The 21,612-nt window shown below is 36.2% G+C and overlaps 1 protein-coding gene across 1 annotated transcript in view; it reads right to left on the minus strand.

The window, feature by feature from the left end:
- Positions 1-887: 887 nt before the first annotated feature.
- Positions 888-21,612, minus strand: part of LOC109094053 (integrin alpha-1-like) — a 38,844-nt gene continuing 18,119 nt past the window's right edge. Inside the window, exons 5-30 of the mRNA XM_042764803.1 lie at positions 20,761-20,875; positions 19,982-20,103; positions 19,149-19,297; positions 18,655-18,805; positions 18,359-18,533; positions 17,466-17,539; positions 16,634-16,778; positions 15,732-15,874; positions 14,978-15,121; positions 12,433-12,693; positions 12,081-12,211; positions 11,311-11,474; positions 11,095-11,231; positions 9,660-9,770; positions 5,890-5,966; positions 5,429-5,555; positions 5,189-5,269; positions 5,033-5,109; positions 4,362-4,451; positions 4,034-4,142; positions 3,639-3,752; positions 3,446-3,550; positions 3,242-3,352; positions 3,057-3,152; positions 1,801-1,914; positions 888-1,685 (exon numbers count right to left, since the gene is read on the minus strand). Coding sequence (XP_042620737.1) covers positions 1,623-1,685; positions 1,801-1,914; positions 3,057-3,152; positions 3,242-3,352; positions 3,446-3,550; positions 3,639-3,752; positions 4,034-4,142; positions 4,362-4,451; positions 5,033-5,109; positions 5,189-5,269; positions 5,429-5,555; positions 5,890-5,966; positions 9,660-9,770; positions 11,095-11,231; positions 11,311-11,474; positions 12,081-12,211; positions 12,433-12,693; positions 14,978-15,121; positions 15,732-15,874; positions 16,634-16,778; positions 17,466-17,539; positions 18,359-18,533; positions 18,655-18,805; positions 19,149-19,297; positions 19,982-20,103; positions 20,761-20,875 — 3,186 coding nt within the window. The 3' untranslated portion in view covers positions 888-1,622. The remainder of the gene's footprint in view (positions 1,686-1,800; positions 1,915-3,056; positions 3,153-3,241; positions 3,353-3,445; positions 3,551-3,638; positions 3,753-4,033; positions 4,143-4,361; positions 4,452-5,032; positions 5,110-5,188; positions 5,270-5,428; positions 5,556-5,889; positions 5,967-9,659; positions 9,771-11,094; positions 11,232-11,310; positions 11,475-12,080; positions 12,212-12,432; positions 12,694-14,977; positions 15,122-15,731; positions 15,875-16,633; positions 16,779-17,465; positions 17,540-18,358; positions 18,534-18,654; positions 18,806-19,148; positions 19,298-19,981; positions 20,104-20,760; positions 20,876-21,612) is intronic.

Here is a 21,612-nt window from a genome sequence, read left to right on the forward strand (position 1 = left end):
GGAGCAGTGGGCAGCCATTTATGCTGCAGCACCCGGGGAGCAGTTGGAGGTTCGGTGCCTTGCTCAAGGGCACCTCAGTCGTGGTATTGCCGGCCTGAGACTCGAACCCACAGCCTTAGGGTCAGGAGTCAAACTCTCTAACCACTAGGCCCACGACTTCCCACAAGTTATTATTTCGTTTGCAGCTACTATAGTGGTGCATGAAATACACATTCTAGCTTTAACATTTCTATTTCAGTCAAGTGATTGTTTTTCTAATATTTACATATGGAAAAAATTTTAAAGGATAAGTCGATGACAGTTCAATTTTATGATTCCAGACATTCACTGCAACCCATGTGGAATACCTGAGAAATGCGGGCATGAAGACGCTTTCTACCTCAGAAAACAAGACAGGTATCACACTCAATGCAGATGATGCAATCATTTTGATAAAGCCATTAATTTATCATTAACGTGATATTGCAAACATAACTTTATATACACTTTAAAGCTTTACATTTACAGTACAGACCTTTTCCTCTTCATTCTTGAAGACAAAAAGCGTGAAAAACGTCAGTGCTAAAAAATTTCTTTGTGAACAAAAAAAGGAATGTGCCAATATTCATAGTCCATAACATTAATCAAAATAAACATTTTGAACTGAAAAATATCACTGTACAGTGGTTCATCAAAACAAGCTCTAAAAGGGAGTTATTGGAATAGAACATTGGAATATTTAAACCGGTGTCCTGACATTTTATCCTACCTGTCAGATTTTCCTACCAGGGTTTACTGCGCATGCGCACATCAATATTGCATCCTTTTTCTCATGTTAAACAACAATATTTAATGTATCTCCATTACTGTAAGGGTAGGTTTAGGCTTAGGCTAGGTGTAGACTTTAATAAAAAACAATCTAATATGTAGAAAAAAAATTATTTTTTGTTGGTTTCCTGTAGCTGTATCCCTTCTAGCTTCAACTGCGAATATAACACATAATTACTATATTTGCATTACTGTAAGGGTAGGTTTTGGATTTTGGTAGGTGTAGATGTTGATAAACCATAATTTTATCGGTAACATTTTTCATTGTCAAATTGTACTACCTACTGTTTTAATGGGAGGAAGCAAAATCTGACAGGGTAGCACAAATCGACAGAACACTGGTTGCCAATAAGAGTGTGTGGTTGTGATTACAGATGACTGTAGACGTTGACAGGACAGGTTCCTGATCCTTGCTATGCTGATGATGAATGCCGTAGGAAGGTTACAGATGAGGGTTTAAGGGTGGCTGGTGGGATGTTGAGATAAACCTTTGGTACTTTGCTGTTCAAGCATGACTCTTGTGGTTTGGCAAAATGTCCACTGATTTTGTGGCATCTCAGAGGTTCACTTCAGTTCGCATTCAGTCAAATTTTGCAGTGAGCAACATGAAGATAAATCACCATGTCAAGCAAAGCACTGGGTTCTCTTTGGTATGCTCCACAGTTCTCTATTTGTGAACCCAGATGTTCTACATGACTCTGATCGTCACATTTCTGAACTTTCCTGGTGATGCTTCTGCTTTGTGATCTCCATGACCTTGGCTAGCAGTGTAGTATGAGTTGACCTGAGGGGTGGAGGCTACAGATCCAAAGGCTTCAATTAGAGTCCTTCATCTCTTCCTTCATGTCCTCAACCGATTTTCTCTTGAAGAATCCAGCCTGGAGGAGAAGATTCAATATAGTCAACATTCATAGTCAACTGTGAGTGTGCCGTGATCGATAGTCAGCATTGCATGCGCAGAAGAACTAACATAAGCAAATTACTGATGCTTACCTTCCATAAGGCGAAGATAACAAGCGCCAGTATTAAAAGTCCTATAAGAATACTAAGGATAATAATCCATAGTGGGATTCCACTTCGCATGTCTTTGGTGACTTGAATCCTCACCTGCAGTAAAGATGTAACACTAGTCATGATTTCAAAGCTAAAATGGAGTTCAAGTTCTAATTTAAAAGTGCTGTAAGAGATTTAAGCCATTTTGTTAACTTGGCGGTCTGTTCACACCAAGGACGTTAACTATAAAGGCCCTGATATACTTCAAACTAAATCAAAGAACGAACTGATATGACATAATTTCGAACAAAATCAGGCCGAAGCTAAGTTCGTTTCGGCAGTTCAAAATAGCTGACCAAAGCAAAGCCAAAACGTGGATATTTTAGCCAATACAGAAATCCTGGCCAGGACGTGTCCTGAGAAAATGGCACGTTCGGTCACCCTATTAGGATAATCATTATTCTTTTGTCTATAATATTCTGAACGTTGGTGCCCGTCTCACACCTAGATTGCCTACACTTCATAATTTCATAGTTGTTGTGTTTAGGGGATACGCACAAGCATCACAAGTTATGTTTACATTAATCTACCCCCCACCTCCAGCAGCACGGGGGTGTCGGAAAGTTTGGAAACAGTATACCGTCGCTCAGCCTTTTCGAACTTTTTTTTTTACCCCCAAACGAAGAACGAAAATTAACTTCATTTGAAGTATACTCAATTTTTCTCTATTTAGATTGCTTTTGCTAAAGTTCACTTAAAACAAATCCTTAAAAACAAGTTATTTAATAACATTTTTTTTATTTGAGGAAATCTTATGTACATAATAATCTTAAAATGCCTAAATTCATTTGTTAGTTTTTATTGTTTTATTATTAGTTATCAGCCATAACATGAAAATGACAATTCAGTTCTAACATCACTACATTCCTCCTATTTATCGTTGCTTGTTGCCTACAGCTCAGAATAATCAAGGGTTACCCATCAATAGATAAAGGTTTGTTAGTGTAGTCATGACATAATTTTAGGATGATTCCAGGTGGATTATTCACAACACTTACAGGTCAGGTAACTGGCTGGTACTAGGGTCATTTTATGTGTGAAATTAAAAACAGTCCCTTACAGCACTTTTACAGTACATATAGACTCAACCTGATGCAAATTTTAATCTTAATGGTCAATGAAGTTAATTTAAGGCTGTCTGAAATGCTGCTCATATTGATATTAGGGCAGAATCCAGGGCTGGTTCATTTTCATACCTCTCTGGTCTTGATGTTATCATTTAATACAAACAGGTCCGGCTTCTTGCTCTCCAGCTTGGCGTCAACAGCCATGTAAAGGTTGGAAAATTCTCCCTATAGATGAATTATTACTATTACTACAGCATACCGACAGATGACATGCAGCAGAACTGTGAAAGTAAATGAGAAGATGAAGGGTGTACTTTGATGAAGGTGGGTCGCCACACTCTGAAAGTGGTGTTGATCTGCTTGAAGTCTCCAGGTGGGATAGAGCAGTTAAATGACATGCAGGGATTTCCATTTTCTTTGCAACTCTGAAAGAGAGAAAAAAAAAATGGGATAAGATAAACACTTACCATCAGATATCCATTTCACATTCACTCAAGAGAAAAGCAATGCTTACTCACCAAGAGATATACACTCAAGGTCTCTTTTTTAGGATTCACTGGATAAGGCTTGTCAGGCTTGATGCCTAAAGGGTTAATCAATCCACTGGCATTGCAGCTGATGTTCTATAAAAATGAAATGAGGCACTTGAGATATTTCTGAGCCAGTCACATACTGTAATCTGTGCCACAAATGAGGAATCGAAGGACCTACCGCTGTGTGGGTGAGTTCTGTCAAGTACAGCAGAAAGTTTCTGACAGCTGTTTGATATGGGAACATTATCGTGAGCAGCAGTGGAGGACTTTTTATTTCAGGATCTCTCTCAAGCTGTTTAATGCAAAGGGAAATCTATCAGAAATGGATCAATAGAGCATTCACATACAAACCAGTTTAAACGAGTCTGGATCATAGCCACACCCAATGACAATCTGACATTGGCTTCAGGCTACATTTGACTTCAAGATGACTCCTCAGCTAGCGGTATCTTAGTTAAGCAATTTTTACCATTTTAAATACTGTGACACAGACATAGTTCTCCTTTAAAGTTCCTCATTTTGTTCACATGATGCCAAGAGATTCAAACTCCAGGTTGACGTTTTGAGTCTTACCGTGTAGCTGATTTTCACCTCGTCCCCGATCACACTAGTGTGGTTAAAAACACTGGGTATCGTGTCCTTATCTTTAAATATGATGTGGTCCACCTTCATATACTTTTTTCTAGAATAAAAACATGTATTGATACTCTGACCAGTACTCCTGGTGTATATACAATTTGAACATAATACGATATTTAATACAATTTTACTATACAAATGGTGTCATTACTTTGTTTTTGTTTAATCTAGAGTCAGTTTTAGATATATTACAGAATGAAATGGCCATAATGTAAAATTCAGTAAAACAAACTGAATATAAGTGGTTTAAAAAGCCACTTACGTAGTGAATCTCAGGTTGGCTTCATGCTTCACAGGGATGACGATGCTCACAAAGTTGTCTTTCAATTCTGAATCTGACTCCTCACTATCACTGCATTCAAAATTTTAATTATACATCAAAATACTGTACCCCTATTCTGTGGAAGCTTGTTTCCACCACTGAATGAAAATAAAAAAGGTAATTGCAATTTTAACTTTTGCTCCCCGCAATTGTGAGTTTACATCTCGCAAATCAATTCTCACAATTCAGAATTGCATGATATAAACTCACAATTCTAACTTTTTCTCAGAAAAACTCCTAAATAGCTAGTTATAAAGTCAGAATTGCATGATATGAAGTTGCAATTGTAAGAAAACAAGTCTTTTTTTCCCTCTGAATTGGACTTTATAACTTAAAATTGCTAGTATATATCTTGCAAATTCCGACTTTATTTCTGGCAATTATTTTTTTCATCTAATTCTGAGAAGAAAAAAAAGTCAGAATTGCTAGAAGTAAACTCATAATTATGAGACAAAGTCAGAATTGCAAGATAAAAAAGTCCTTACCTTACCTAAATTCATTACCATTTTTTTTTTTTTTTTCATTTAGGGGCAGAAACCATTCTTTATTTAATTGAGTCAAACAGTAAAAAGTGGATTTAATTAGTAAGTAGTCATGGACATAATTCTAACCTGGTTGCAGTAACATTTATCACAATGTCCTCACGAATATGAGAGGGATTGGTCTCAAACTGGATTTTGAAGCTTTCCTGTTGGATAGACAGAATGAGATTTAATAATGCACATTATTTTAATTATGTTAATTAAGCAGCAAGAGGCAAATCTCACCTTTTCACCGGTTTTAAGGAAAGGATATCCAACTGCACATAATATTCTGGTATGATTCATTACACAGTCCTTTTCTTTGGGCTGTAAAAATGTGAAAACAGATATGAACTGTTTTTGACAACATAAATATTTTTTTTTTCATTGTAAATATATTTGTACATATATTTAAATGACTTTAACGTTCAGTGATTTGTTCCATCTAAAGGTTTTTATTGCCACATTACAGATGACAAAGCCTACCTCAACTTTTACATAGTTGAGATTTTCTGTGTGGATCAGTGTAACCTTGGTATTGTAAGCATTGTCTCCACTGTTTTGGATGTCGATGTTGACATAAAACTTCTCCTGGTTGCTTTTTATAAAAAGACTATGGAAATACAGAAATAAGAGATAGAAAAAATCAGTTTGCATCTAGTGCTTTAGTTCGCTTCTGTTATCTTGTTTTAATGTCTTTCAAACTTCTGCTGAACATAACAGGGAATATTTATTCTCTCAAAACTCAACAGAAGGGGGCAGCAGACGACAGGAAATGACAAAAATACATGGGAGTAAACAAGGAATCGTTTACCATATGAATCATACAGCCACTAAGATGTCATAATTATCTGAATTGTCATTTTACATATATAATATCAAAGAAATAAGCAGAAAGAAAAATAAGATGATTTAACTGATCTCATATTAAAAGCTAGTAATGATACCTTGAGATGTTTGCAGCGGCTTTAAGGTGTAGATTAGCAACACACTTGTCGTCATTCCCGCAGTCCACTAATGCAATCTACATTAAAGAAAATACATAAAAATGTTAGAAAGGAAGATTTATTCTGACAAATTCTTGAATGGTCGTAAAAACAAACTTCAAAAGCATCTTCATCCCTTTAAGCTTGCCAAACATTGTTTGCCAAAAAATGTTGGTCTGAAACATTTTCCTGCCTGCTGTACAGTATCAGATTTTGCTTCACACCCTTTCCCAACAAGGTCATTTAACTGCAACAAGCATTAAGCCAAATGTTTCCCACAGATATTTGTGTCAGTATTTGTTTTCATTCTTGATTGCTTTTTTAATAGAGGAGAACACAAGAACAACAGAACTTCAGGGAGTAACAGAAGCAAACACCACTCAGTGATGTCTCCAGGAAAATGCGCTCTTCCTCCCAATAACCTTAACTTGTGAGTTTGCAAAGCTGTCTGCTTGGGTATCTTTGTGTGTGTGTGTGTGTGTGTGTGTGTGTGTGTGTGTGTGTGTGTGTGTGTGTGTGTGTGTGTGTGTGTGTGTGTGTGTGTGTGTGTGTGTGTGTGTGTGTGTGTGTGTGTGAACTCACTGAGTTATATAATAAACATCCAGTTCTGGATAGACTTGGAGTAAAAAGAGGACTCATTCCAGCCTATCACACCCTGAAGCACAATAATCTCTTACTCTATGTATCACTTATATTTTCCCTTTGAAAAAAAAAAGATATCTATGAAGAAGGTTTCAGGCCCCATCATAGCACAGAAACTGCACTTATTAAAATTACAAATGTCTTGCTTCTTGCGTCAGACCAAGGCTGCATCTCATTGCTAGTTTTACTTAAACTTATTGCTGCATTCGACACTAAAGATCATGAAATACTCATAGATCGATTACAAAACTATACGGGTATTCAAGTATAGGCTTTAAGATGGTTTAGATTCTACCTGTCCGACTGTTATCTCTTTGTTTATTTAAACAGGGAATTGTATCAATTAATGACAGTAAAGTATGGAGTGCCACAAGGATCTGTCTTAGGCCCTCTGCTATTTTTAATATACAAGTAGCCCCTTGGTATTATTATTATTAGAAAATACAGGATTAGTTTCCATTGTTATGCGATTGATACTCCACTATATATTTCAACAAGACCAGATGAAACTTCTAAATTATCTAAGCAAACAGTGTGTGTTAAAAATGTAAAAGATTAAATGACCAATAATTTTCTCCTATTAAATTCGGATAAGACAGGGATATAACTTGTTGGACCAAAAACAGTACACAGAATCTCTTAGATTACAATTTGCATCTACACGGATGTACTGTTACTTTATCTAAACGGACAAAAATTTGGGTGTTATATTAGACAACAACTTGTCTTTTGAAAATCATATTTCTCATGTTACAAAAACAGCATTCTTCCATCTTAGAAACATTGCCAAGCTACGAAACATGAAACCTGTTTCTGATTCAGAAAAGATACAGTAGTTCATGCATTCATGACCTCAAGACTGGACTATTGTAATGCACTGCTAGCTGGTTGTCCTGCATCTTCAATAAACTAAAGTCTAAAATGCAGCTGCTAGAGCCCTTACCAAGTCAAGAAAATATGATCATATTATCCAGATTTTACAATATCTACACTGACCACCTATTAATTTTGTATCAGTTACAAAATATTACTATTTATAAGGTCTAAGGACTTTTGGTAGTACCTAGGATAGCAAAGTCCACTAAAGGAGGTAGAGCTTTTTCGCATTTGGCTCCTAAACTCTGGAATAACCTTCCTGATAATGTTTGGGGTTCAGACACACTTTCTCTGTTTAAATCTGGATCTCTTTAGCCAAGCATTTACACAATGTAACTCATAATCTTGTACTCCAGTTATATCTGATCAAATGAACATTATCATTCTTTGCTTGGTTTGAACACATTATCATTTTTTGCTTGGTTTGAACAGCAGTTACGCTAATCTTTCCCTATTTGCTTCTCTGTTTCTAGGTAACTAGGAATTACACAAGCTTCAGTCTGTATTCAGCCTTTACAAAGACCCGAGATGACCGAACACCTGAGAAAAGAGGATGCCAACCCTCAGACAACATACAAAACTACAACATTTTTCTATAAGTTTGATCGCAAGATATAATTATTGTTGTTAATAGTGTTTACTGTTTGTTTGAATACATGTCATTAAGTGCACGATTTTTACATTTCTGCCATATGGACATCAAACATTGATAAGCTACTCCTAAATAAAATGTAGAAACTTTTCTGAAGCTGCTTTGCAACGATTTGTGTCATGAAAAGCGCTATACATATAAACATGAATGGAACTGAATTATATCTATAGTGCTCAATACAATACAGATTGCTTCACAACAGCTTTACAGTGATAAACAAGAATATAATGATTCAATGATGCAAACAGAATTCAATTCTGCTGTAAAGCACCTCTAATAAGACAAGGATAAACAGTCACTGTTCAGCTGAAATCAGCTCATTACTGATTCAGTTCAGTTCAATAACTTTGTAAAGTTAATAAATGTGTAAAATCCATGAATATACAAATATTGCCTGCTGTATTGTGTAATTCAGGGGTTTGTAAACTAGTTACACTAGGGGGCGCTAGGGGATTCATTAGGCTCTGGAGAAAAATTGTACTAAATATATATTTTTTGAAGCTGTCAAACTATTTTTTGTCAGTTTTTTTATTTGAATTTAAATTCACAAAACTGGTTTCTGCTTTCTAAAAACAGGTCAGAATTCATGAGGTTAATAATGATTTTGTTTTATTTAGCAGTTAGCACTATATTTTTGAGTATTTCTATATTCATCTGACATATATATATATATATATTTTTTTTTTAAATTTGTAAAGAACATAATATCATGCTTGACATTTTGGAAATATTTTGTTAAAAAAAATTGAGTAATTCTATATTAAACTCAAATGTTAATATAATTTTATTTTAAACAACATGCATTTTTAATATCATGTTTTCCATTTTTTATATTTTGTGGAAAGTATTTGAGTGTTATTATAAATTTTAAATGCATTATTTAATTTGAAAACAACATGTCTTTTTAATATCACGGATGACATTTTTTTAATATTTTGTGAGTATTTATATATTATCTCATATTACTATACATTACAAATAATAATAATAATAATATATATATATATATATATATATATATATATATATATATATATATATATATATATATATATATATATATATATATATACATTTAAAAAATCAACAGGGTCTAATGTACAAGTAATCAAATTTCACAATTAAATTGTTCCAGACTGGTTCAGATTTTAATAATAACACTTCACCTTTCATGAGCAAAAAAGTGAGCATGTCATTTGATGTTTACATTGCAAAAAATGTATTATAATAAATTAAACAAAAAAAATAATACATTTGGGCGACTAGTCAACTAGCCCATTGGGAAAAGTCTTGACATTTCTTATGCCAGTTTATCCCTGTTTCAGCTAAATAATCTCAACATAACTGCGTGTGAGAGAGCAGTTCAACATGGAGAAAGTCTCCCAGCGCTTGTAAAATTAGAGAGACTTCATTAGCCTAACTTACAGCTGCCACCCACATTCACTCTTTCTTTAATGAGTGTTATTACTGCAGCAGCCAGTGCAGCGGTTACTGGAGCAGTGAACATTACACTCTATGACCCACTCCGGCTCTGACAGAAGAAGAGAGAATGAGATCTTACAGTCTTGTTGAGTGACGTCGGTAATTCCCCGTCTAGGATTGGACCTGAGTCTTCATCCGCTAAACCGAATTCCAGCATGACCATAATGGGGTCTCTGAAATCCAGTTTATCCTGTGGGGGATAATAAAAGATGTTGCAAATTTTTTTCAGCTTAACGTCTGTCTAGCAACTAATTAAAAGACTGAAAAGCTACAGAAATGGTATTAGATTAATTCTGTCGCTAGCAGTCTCTGTTATGAACTATATATTTTAGTCTTGTATGATCGATGTCATATTCTCATATTGATCATGCATTATTGCAGCCATCCATCATCGACACAAGGGGGTGTCACTTCTTTCAGCATGTCCAGTTTGCTCACGGACAGCATACTTCCTCTAGATATCAGAGAGCAAGTATGCAGTGAAGCAGGACATGCTGTAGTCCCTCAATGGAGGCTGGGCTGATTTTACTGGCCTCGGGCCTTTGATCAGAGAACCTCTGGCTTTTATTAAACTCAAGTCCTCTGGTTTCAAACGCTTAGTTCTATGCTCTTTATCTACTGAGAGATGTTAAATGTAACATTATCTAGAGCAAGAAAGATAGACAGTTAATGGTTTCGGAGAAGAGGAGGGACTGGTTTTCTAAGAAGCCTGTCTGGAGAGAGTGCACAGTCTCCATTACAAGCTACCACTGTACATTTTTTATCCAAAGCAACATATATTACGTGCACTAACAGATTTTTAAATATTTAGCTTAATCCTAATCACTATGTTCAGAAAGTTTTTTTAATACATGTATATATATTTTAAGGTCAATTGGATGAATGATAAAAGTTTGCAAATAAACTTTTACAAATATATTTTAAAAAGGTATTTCACTAAATTCAGTTTATGTATTTATTATTATTATTATTATCATTATTATTATTTTTACAGATTTTATTAATTCAAAAATATTGTTTTTTGGGGGGATGTACCACATGACATTTTTAACCTTGCCATGTCATAAAAAGTATGTTTAGGCCCCCGAAAAATATCAAAATGAATTTTAATTCAGAAAATGAAAACATATTTTCATCACAGAAGAGGTGCATTCAAGTAATTGTATATATTAGTATACTTTTTAATGAATGAACAACTAATAAAACTAGAAACATCATAATTCTGGAAAAGTATTTCTGATTATTGCCATGTTTGTTTGTCTTTGGCTGCATATGGCATCCAAAAAAGGAGCAACATCCTGTTTTTTGTTACTTGTTCTAAAAAGGAGTTTGATACTGGAAAAGCTACACTATTAAGTTACTGTCATGCTACTGAAAACTCTAGTAGTGCTTCTTTTTATATATATATATAAACATATGCACACAAACACCATATACTGAACACAAACGAGCTAAAAATCACATGCCAGAGGTTTGTGGGGCCCACTTGCGTATGAGAAGACTGATTTACTTGCCGACGTGTAGAAGGTGTGCTCACTGCAAAGCTTGTCCACGATTGACTCGTTCTTTTGCAGTCTCCTGTTGTCCGTTTGGTTAAACCGTCCTCTAGCAATCGCTCTCAGCGAGTCCAGCGTTAAACTGTACCTGATGACTGCAGGAAAACACCATTAGAAAAAGCAGATATTGAAAGATTTGACTGACAAAACAAAGAAAGTGCATCAGTGACTCACCAGTTTCTGTCTTTGTGTCTTTGTCAGACTTGATTCGGTATTTGAAGCACACTTTGGTCTTCACACATACCGTGGTCCTCCCTTGAATCTGACATGTCTGTTGCAGATTGATCTTGCTAGGGTCGAAGGTCATCTCGGCAAGAAGCTCTGCAACATCCCGAGACCTGGATTAAATAAATTCAACAAGATGTTTAATTGAACAGAGCTGCATATGGAGGATTAATAGGTGTCTCATTTCGTTCTGTGCAGCAACAGCTGGATCATAGATAATTCAGTCCAACTAACACATCAGATAGTCTCCGAAAATGCATTATGTGGACAATTACAGGCAAATTGAGAGCTCCTAAAAGGCTGGGTGGTGGAGTTTGGGGAATGAGACTACATAGTTTTGCTCTACAGTCGCAGGGTTTCGGCGTTTAAGGGTCATTTTGTGGCCGTTCTGGAATCTGTGATCTCTAAGAAAGGAAATGCTGCCAAGAGTTTTTTTGGTGGTTGGAGGCACTCTCACACAGTTTCAGAGGCTAGCAGAAATGGGTCGTAGCAGTGGGACGTGACCCCTGATGGACAAGCCTCTGCGATGTGGGATGTTTAGGCTTGGGTCCAAATTTGAGACAGCTGCTGCGGTTGGGAACGAGGAAGCTGGACGTCCAGAGGGTAGTGGGTTCAAGTTACATACCCCTGATTTTATTTTAGCCCCAGACATCATAGTGGGAATTTGAAATGTTGTACTACAGGATAGAAAAAGAGGAATAAATTCAATGAAAGCTCACCAGAAAAGCGCAGCTCCTCCTATTCCTCCGATAGTGACATCAATGATGCCGTCATCATTCAAATCCATGATGCCGTGAATTGATTGGCCGAAGAACTTCATGCTCTCTCCATCCCCTCCGGCAGCAATGCGCTAAACACAGACATAAACAGATCATATGTCATAAATGAATGAATGTACATATATTTTAATGGCTTTGCAGTGTAAGTATCACAAATACACTGTAAGCATTGAATATTTTGAATTTGAATGTTAAAATGCAACTGTTTTATACAGGGATTCTGCCCACCAAGGGATCTTTAGTCTCAGAAATGCTTTAGACCACTTGATGCTATGCTTAGAAGATTCTTTACCTGTACATACTTCTCCTTTATTGATTTCTGAGAGCCGTGGTAAATATACACCGCCCCTCTGTGGTCATTCTCCAAAGGTGATCCGATCACTATGTCATTGAACCCGTCCAGGTTGAGGTCAGGGACGGCAGCGATGGCGGTGCCGAAGCGTGCGCCGCAGGGCTCGTTCTTACTGACGCTCTTACAGTTGCTCTGGGAGTGAGCCGTACAGCAGGTCTGATTCACCGGCTTCAGCGTCATCTCGTGTTCAAACAGCCCGCTCTGAGAGTAAAAATAAGACACACGATGTAAATGCCTGAGACTGCAGATCTCAGAGTGGCCTACAGCCTAGTGGTTGAAGATATGGTTTAAAAAAATGTAGGTTCGAAGTTCGAACCCAGCCAATCATTAGCTGTTTCCATTCAAATTTCCGAATTGAACTCATGCAGAAAATTAGAATATTGAAAAGAACATTTGCCAATAAGCACCATTTCCATTACATGTGCCCTGGGAAACTGGCTGAAAGCATTAATTAAAAAAAAAAAAAAAAAAAAAAAGTTGCTGCTACCGGGGAAGACTGTGGCTCTTTTTTCCTACATTAAAAATGACTTCTCAGAGCATGCAGAAGAATAATAGTACAATAACAAACTGCATCATGTTATTTTGAGTTCAGATGATGTTTGGGAATGCAATCTTATGAGACTTATGAGAGTTTTTTGGTAAATGTTTTTATCGTAGTTTATGCGCAAGTTTTCTTAAGGGTTAAAAAATTATCCACCTCAAATTGATTTTTTTATGCTCATTTTAAGATTTTTTTTTTTACAATGCATCCAACATTTTTGTTCTTGAGTAAAGTTGTGATCAGATTAGCAAAATGTTTGTCCATCGTCAGTAGTGTAGTGATGTATGAAGCTCAAACCAAGCAGCTTTTTGTTGATTAACAGAGCGAATTTATGTGATCACTTTGAATGCAAGTGAAATCTGCGCAGGGAACTTCACTTTAGTATAACTTCATGCCAAACTAACAGTTTTACCGATTTCAGTTGAAATGACTGGATTTTCTGCAGTATTTTACAGAGCTGCTCCATGGAATTGGGCGAGAATTTACAAAGCCCCTAAAAAGGTTTATTTTAAAGCTCCGTTCACACCACCAGCGACATGAGAGCTGGCAAACGACAGTGACCATTAGCGACACAATATAGACGTGTCAAGCAACGCGAGTCATGAGACAAAAGTTAAAAATAGTTTAACTTAATTGGCATGAACAGTGAATTCCGTGAGCGACAACCAATAGGAGTGAAGAATCAATATGCAAATAAACATGAAAAAAGACCACTTGTAAATCGGTATGCAAATTTTACCATTGTTGGTTAGATTTCCTGAACATTGGTTAGACCTTCTTGGCAAACACTGTAAGAAGGTCAAAGGCTTTTAAGAGGTTTTAAGAGTTGAATTTATGCCCAAAGATTGAAAGGAGTCTGAATGTTAAGCAGTGTTAATTTTGATACTGATACACATCCGATATTCTCCCAACTGTTTACGTTCACTTAAGACGTAACTGTGTGTTTACGTGAATACTTATCAAAACGGACAATTCGACATCATTTTGTGATGTGAAAGAGAGCTGAATTCAGTACTCGTGCGCTGTGTGAGAGGCGCTTTTCTGTGTGCGCACTTCATGTGTGTGCGCTCAGAAAAACGGATCGAACTGAGTTTTGTTTAGCATCGTCATGCTTTTCAAATTTATCCACATCTGCTCTTCTCTTACTCCCAGATATTGACCTTTTTTTTTATTTTTATGGGACGTGCAGCAAGTGTAGCTAGCATATGTCCCGCCGGATAGATCAGTAGGCTGTCATAGTTAAAATGTTGCCATCTAACCTCCTAACAATGCAGAAGATTCGTTCTGACTGGATTTCTTCCCATAAATTGTCCCTCACTAACATTTTCATCTCGTTTTTATTAGTTTGAAAAAAAAAAAAAAAGTCAATAGATTTTGTCATAGTTTTTGTCATTCAAAACGAGTTTTTATTTCGTTATCATCAGTGAAAAAATGTCATTGACGAAAACTATGATAAAAATTATTTGTCAACGAAATTAACACTGTTGTTAAGTGATTTGATTTGAAAATTGTGGAGATAAAACATGAACAATATGTGCAATCAAAACAGTGCTGCCTTGTAAACAGAAGTGCTTCACTAAGAAACACTGACCACTGGAAAAAACCTCAAAACAGATGGAAATTGCTCCATTTAAGCCACTATTTGGAAGCTGTTGAGAGCAGGTGCTCCACAGAGGCTGGTATTTTGCTGGAGATATTACAGTTTCATTCGATTTCCATTCCCATGATGCCAAGCTCCTACCCGCGCTCTCATTCCATCCCTTCCCCTGCTCTGGGAGCACTTATCTCAGGCTGAACACCAACACAACACACTCCCTGAGGACAGATCCAGATTTACTGCTCCCACATGCTCTCGGTGTGGAATGGAGGTACTACACTCTCCTACACATGTTTTCAGTTTGTGGAATGAGTCATATCACACACAGATTAAAGACACATACACACCTCATTGAGTTTGTAGACGTAGACTTGACCTTGTTCATCCCTCTCTGGACCCATATACATGGGAGCTCCTACCAGAAGGATATCAGTGTAATTGTCACGGTCGATGTCATGCGTCTGGAGAACACTGCCAAAATAGGAGCCGATCTAACAAGAACATGACACACTTAATAAATACCACTGAGAACGAAACCACAATGGAAACATGCAAAAATCCCTAGATAACATATATTATTCACTTTTATGCATATATTATTTCTTTATACATTATAAAATTATTGATTTTGGAGTGAAATGTCATCTGAACTTGTTTTAAAATTAATTATAAATTTATTCATAGAATATCCATTAATATTTATTCATACATATACATTATTCATGTATATATATATATATATATATATATATATATATATATTTTTTTTTTTTTTTTAGATTTTGAGATGAAATGGGATCTGAATATTTTAAACAAAATGAACAAAATGAATTTTCTATATATATATATATATTTATTTATACAATTGTATTTCTTCATATAATTTCTATGTATAATAATAATAATTATATATATAGTTTATTTTATATAATAATTTATAAAGCATTATAAAATATATTATTTATATTAAAATTTGCTGTGATCTGAACATGTTTCAAAATTCATTTATATTCCTTTACAAAAATTTTTATTCTTTATATAATTTGATCTGTTTTTGCCAGATCCACCCAAAATTGTTTGAGGTTGTGATTCTGAAGCTACCTGCTCTCCTTTCAGCGTCTGTGTTATAGTGACATTTTCTTCATTGAAGCGGTACACCGTGACCCGCCCGCTGTGGTTAAAGCGGGGTGCTCCTGTGATGTACAGCACCCCACTGGGTGTGTGCGCCGACTGCACGTCATAACCTGCAAGTACAACCCCACTGTAACCTTTACCACCACACAACTAACCCAACCTCACAGCCATTTACAGCAGTCTGCACGCTTAATACGAAACAGCTGGGGCCCAAATCATAAACTGTTTCATTACAGCAGACACAGACATTGTTGGGAATAAAGCTAGAATAAACCAACTTGACTGATTATAAATCTTTTTCCTCAAATCAGCATTTACAAAACACTGCTTCCGCGCAGCTTGTTCTCCAAACATGTTTATCAGGCAGAGAAATTTCAACTTACTGCATTTGTTACATTCTGGATTAACATCCTTAAAAGGGGATGTGCAGAGAGTGTAAGCATTTGCATTGGCATGTGAGTGTTTATGTAACTGCAGAAGATCATGACAATGTGTTTAGACTACTAGCAACATACTGTCCTCTATTGTAAGCTTCCATGTCTCTCCGAGGAGAATATTATGAAGGAAATAAAATTCCTGATATGTATATACAACATTTTTAATGTTGATTATTTGGTTACAATCATTTAAGGCCTTGGCTTATTGCCTTTCTAGTTTTCTAGGCCTTAACTAAGCATGAAGTTAGAGGTATGGTTAGTTACTAAAGCTGTTAGTGACAAAACCAAAGCAGTTGTTGCCATGGATGGGACACAAATGTGATCTGTGGTGCTCAGTTCAAAAATGATTTACGGCATTTGCTATTTTATTCACTCTTACTATTAATAAAAGTGGCCCAAAAGAAGAACTTAAATGCCATTCTTAGTCCTCACCTACGTATCCCGCCATGCCTTCATATCTCTGCACTGCAGGGTCATGGAAGCTGTTTTTTTTGGGAACGACAAACTTTTGCCCAGACTGCATCACTACAGTCCCGTTCCAGTCAAAAGCGCCCACAGCTCCCAGCATCACACCTTCCTGTCAAAAAGATATACATTATATTACATATATTACAATTACAAGCACATTTGAGCTCCAGTTAGCATATGTGAGGTGCTATACTGCATGTGTGTGCATTGATCAATGTTTATATGTGAATAAATGCCTAAAAAAAATATTTTCTGTATTATATCCTATTTTACTCTGCAGTGCCTAAAAACTAAAACCATTGTAAAAATGTAAACAGCTGTGCATCTCATATATCACACAAGTTTTAACGGAAGAATTAATTATGTAAGTGCTAAAGTTCTCCAAAAACTGGCTCCATTTACTTCCATAAGTGTCTCACCCAAAACGCCATTTGTGCCATTCTTACTGGATGTAATAATTATTTATATAAAAATGTTATTACAAACATTTTATTTGTTCTGTTCGCATTTTATGACTAAGGCCCTATGTGTTTAAAGTCTACCCAGTGATGCGTTCAAAAATTTGCTAGAGAAGTAACACTGCTGTCTCCATCAAACTGAGAAAGGATGTGACTACCAGACATTTCCTTCTGTGATTCATAACCAAACACTGAAGCGTTTTTATATTTCCTTTGTAGTTACTCTACGTATGACATGCCAGCAGCAGGATGTCAGAATGAGATAAATCAGACAAGAAGGTTCAGAATCTCATCTGATCAGATCTATACTACAGTAGTCAAGAGAGCAGGACACTTACTTTAGACGTGTGAGCGCTGAATCCCGACTGAGACATTTCCATCTCAAACGAGGAGGTGTGTTTCTCAGATGTGCCTGTTAGACAGAGGCTATTTTTACATTTTTGACACAAATTTGATGAAAAATGCTCAACAGTAAACATTTTAAAATGATTCACATATTGCAGAAAGAAAATATATGTAACTAAATAGTTATAGTTAGAACTGTCGTATTTTTGGAAGAAACTGGGAGAGTGCTGTTTGAGAAAAACCTGCCATCGTGATGTTGTTGATATTGCAATTGCTAAGGTGTTTTCTGTGGTTGCTAGGGCTGTGCTAGGTGGTTGTTAGGGTCCTAAGCTAGGTAGTTGCTTACCTACTCAAATCTCTATGACATTCTATACACTTAATATTTGGGTGAAGGAATAATTTTAAAATGTGTTCACCCTCAGGGCATCCGAGATGTAGATGAGTTATGTTCATTGGAACAGATTTGGATAAATTTAGCATTACATCACTTGCTCACCAGTGGATCCTCTGCAGCTTTTTGCTTTACTTTTTGCTTTACAAGACATTAACTGATGGACTGGAGTGGTGTGGATAACTTGTGGATTATTGAAATGTTTTTATCAGCTGTTTGGACTCTCATTCTGACGGCACCCATTCACTGCAGAGGATCCATTAGTGAGCAAGTGATGTAAAGCTACATCAGTCTCCAAATCTGCTGGATGGCCCGAGGGTGAGTAAACTGTCAATAAATTCTCATTTTGTGGTGAACTACGCCTTTAATGCCAGTCTTTAGTTTTTTATTGTCTGATTTATTTTCTGCCATGTGAAAATCTTATGACTTACCGTATGTTTAATGCTTAAGGTTAGGGATTTACAAATTTCTGTTGTGCTATTTAAGGTACGTTACCCTCTAAGGCAAAGATCTTGCTTCCTAAGGCATCCACGATGGTCACTAATGCGGTTTCATCCGCCACATTGAAGAAATGATCATTTTTGGGCTCGCTAGCAATGGATTCAATTTCAGCAATAAACTTCTTCATTTCTTCAGTGCTTTTATTCTGTCGATTATAGTCACCAAGGACCTACAGAAGACAAATAACACATGCCACATTAAAAAGGAACAGCAATCTATATTGTCTACTGAAACCACTGAATCCATGCACCACAGTATTTATGTTATCATACATGGATGAATATACTTACAGCAACAGCGAACCGCTCAATCCCATCTTTTTCACACTGATCTATGACTTTTTTCAAATCGTAATGGTCATGTGACTCTCCATCTGTGACGATCACCATGACTTTTTTGACCCCTGGCCTTGCTCCTCGCTCCACTGTAAAGGCCTCTTTTCTGTAGAAAACAAACAACATCAGGTCATCGGATTCTGTACAAAGTTGACAACTTTCTTTCTTTGAATTGACACTTTGAAAATGATGATTATTAGGAGATTTTTCAGAAATAAAACAGGCTCCAAAAGTCTAAAGCCACCAGTGAAAATGCTTTAAATTATTATAATTTAATACAATTGTTTTCATTACAAATGATAATATCAGCATAACAACTTGAATTTAATAAATTACATTAATTTCAAAATTTCTTTTTGTACCTTTTGCTAAATGATTATGCTATCCAGAATACATTTTATTATAAAATTTCTGTTTAAAATAAAATTGTGAGACTTGTTTTTTGATACCTTGCTGTATCAATGCCGCCAGCTGTCATGGTTTTGTAGCCGGTTCTCTGAGGAATTTTAGCAGCTTCCTCAAGAAGGTCTTTTGTGTTACTGAACTGGCTGAGGTTGAAGACGTGGCCGACATCGTCTCCGTAAGACACAATGCCCACCTGAAGAAGCAAAAGCCCAAACAAAAACTCACACATAAAGCTCAGGAGGTAGTTTGGGTGGCCCTCAGACACACCGTTGTCTCTCTCTGCTAAATGTCTCCGTCTGTGCTGACTCAAAAGTGAAGTCATTCTCTCAAAAAAGCTCTTTGAACATTTATTTAACCATGGAATATGTGGTCTTCCCCCAGCTAAACCTTCTGGAGCCGCATTTTCCAACAGCGTGCTCAAGAAAGCCTTTATTTCCCTAGAATCAAACCACCTAGCAGCTTCTCCATGGAAAGTCTTTATGTAATACTCCTTGTAATGATGTTAGTGTAAGCTGATGACAGATCCACTTATGTGCGACTAACTGCACACAACTTTGACTAAACCAATTGCTTTGGATTTCAGCAAGTACACAATTTAGAAAACAGTTTTAAATCCAACCACTAAAAAACCCTATGTAAAGGGTTATTTCACCCAAAAATGAAAATTCTTTCATTATCAGTGTTATTATAGTATCACTGAGACACTTATATTTTTTGGGCCAACTATTCCTTTAAGAAATCAGCTTGTGTTAAACATCCAATGATGCAGCAAGTGGATATTTTATTTTTAACTGATGTCATTTCTAAAGTGTTTCAAGACAAACTACATGGATGCTCTCCAGAGCACTATAATTAAAAAAAAAATAAAAAATCTCACCCGGGCTGGTCCAATTTTAATGCTCTGGAGAAATTTGACCAGAAACTCTGTGATGGGATGCCAAGGGTAGATGCTGTTGGAACCGTCCAACACTATGACAATGTCCATATCCTGCTTGCACTCTGAAACAAGCAAATAAACTTAATGAGCGCCTTCATTACAATTATATAGTGAGAAAGAGAAATAAATGTCACATTGCTTTCATTTAAATTCCTTAAAGGAAGCTGAATGCCAACAGCCACTAGTAGGTTTACATAGGAAATAAATTGCATAGCTGACTGAAACAGTGCACACTTAAAAATGTTATGAAACATATTGAGCCATGAAATTGGAAGTTACTCTGACCTCGCTGTGACACAGAAAAGCAGTGATTAATCACAGCTTATGGAAGAAATCGTGTCTTAAAATGACCTTCTGACCTTTCATTAGAAACTCAATATAGTCTGTACATCTGTTTATACCGTGGTAAATAAAGGTTGAATGCTAACCAGCACTATCTGGGCATTTAGAATTAAATTGAAAATTCAAATTTGAATTAAATGAAGCAGATTTCAAATGAAATGATGTGGCGGACAGTCTTTCCTGTGCTGGTTGTTGCTATGAAACATCATAAAGTATGTATGTGTGTGTTTATAATGAGTCACTGGTTCCGAGTTGCGTTGGGAGATGTCAGCTCTGCTAAAACTGTCCTAACATGGACATGTGGCGTGGGGGGGACCGGCTGTGGTTTACACGGCTGGAATGTGCTAATGTACACTCACAACACGTGTGTGGCGTACCTTGTACAGTCGGAGCGATGGAGTTGAGGACTTTGAAGGAGGAGCTGACGTTTGAGCAGATCCCAGTGATGTACTGCTGCTTTCCACACATGTAGCCGTACTGAGGACCACAGGCCTGTCCAGAGGGAATCAGAGAGAGGGACTGGGGCACTGAGTATCTGACATGACATGAAAAATTTATGGTCCTCAGAAAATTTTTTATTTTCTTATATTTTCATGATTTGGCTGGACAGCCAAATATATGTGTGTATATATATATATATATATATATATATATATATATATATATATATATATATATATATATATATATATATTGTGTATGTATGTATATGTGTGTGTGTGTGTGTGTGTGTGTGTGTGTGTGTGTGTGTGTGTGTGTGTGTGTACACATCAAGGTTGTATTTATTTGAACTAAAATACAGTAACAGCATTTATTCAAAATGATGCTGAAAATTCAGCTTTGCATCACAGGAATAAATTGCATTTTAAAACATATTCAAATATAATCCAGTTATTTTAAATTGTAATTAAATTTCTTAATATCACTGTTTTTATCCAATAAATGCAGCCTTGATGAGCGTAAGAGACTTCTTTCAAAAACATAAGAACATCATACCAAACCCAATGATATCATTACAATTCACTCCACAAGACTGTATATATGTATATGTTTATGTGAAACAATTTCTGTTTCAGTCCTTTGCAGCTTATGGGAGCTGGAACTGCGTATGGGAACAGTGTCGAAAAGATTAATACTACGTGGGAATGTTTTTGTATGACATGCTGAACTCCATATTGTTTTCATTTCCTTCTATTGAACTGGTTAAATGGAATATTTGTATTTTTAAA

The sequence above is a fragment of the Cyprinus carpio genome, chromosome A10 (genome assembly GCF_018340385.1).
Source record: "Cyprinus carpio isolate SPL01 chromosome A10, ASM1834038v1, whole genome shotgun sequence".
Lineage (NCBI taxonomy): Eukaryota > Metazoa > Chordata > Actinopteri > Cypriniformes > Cyprinidae > Cyprinus > Cyprinus carpio.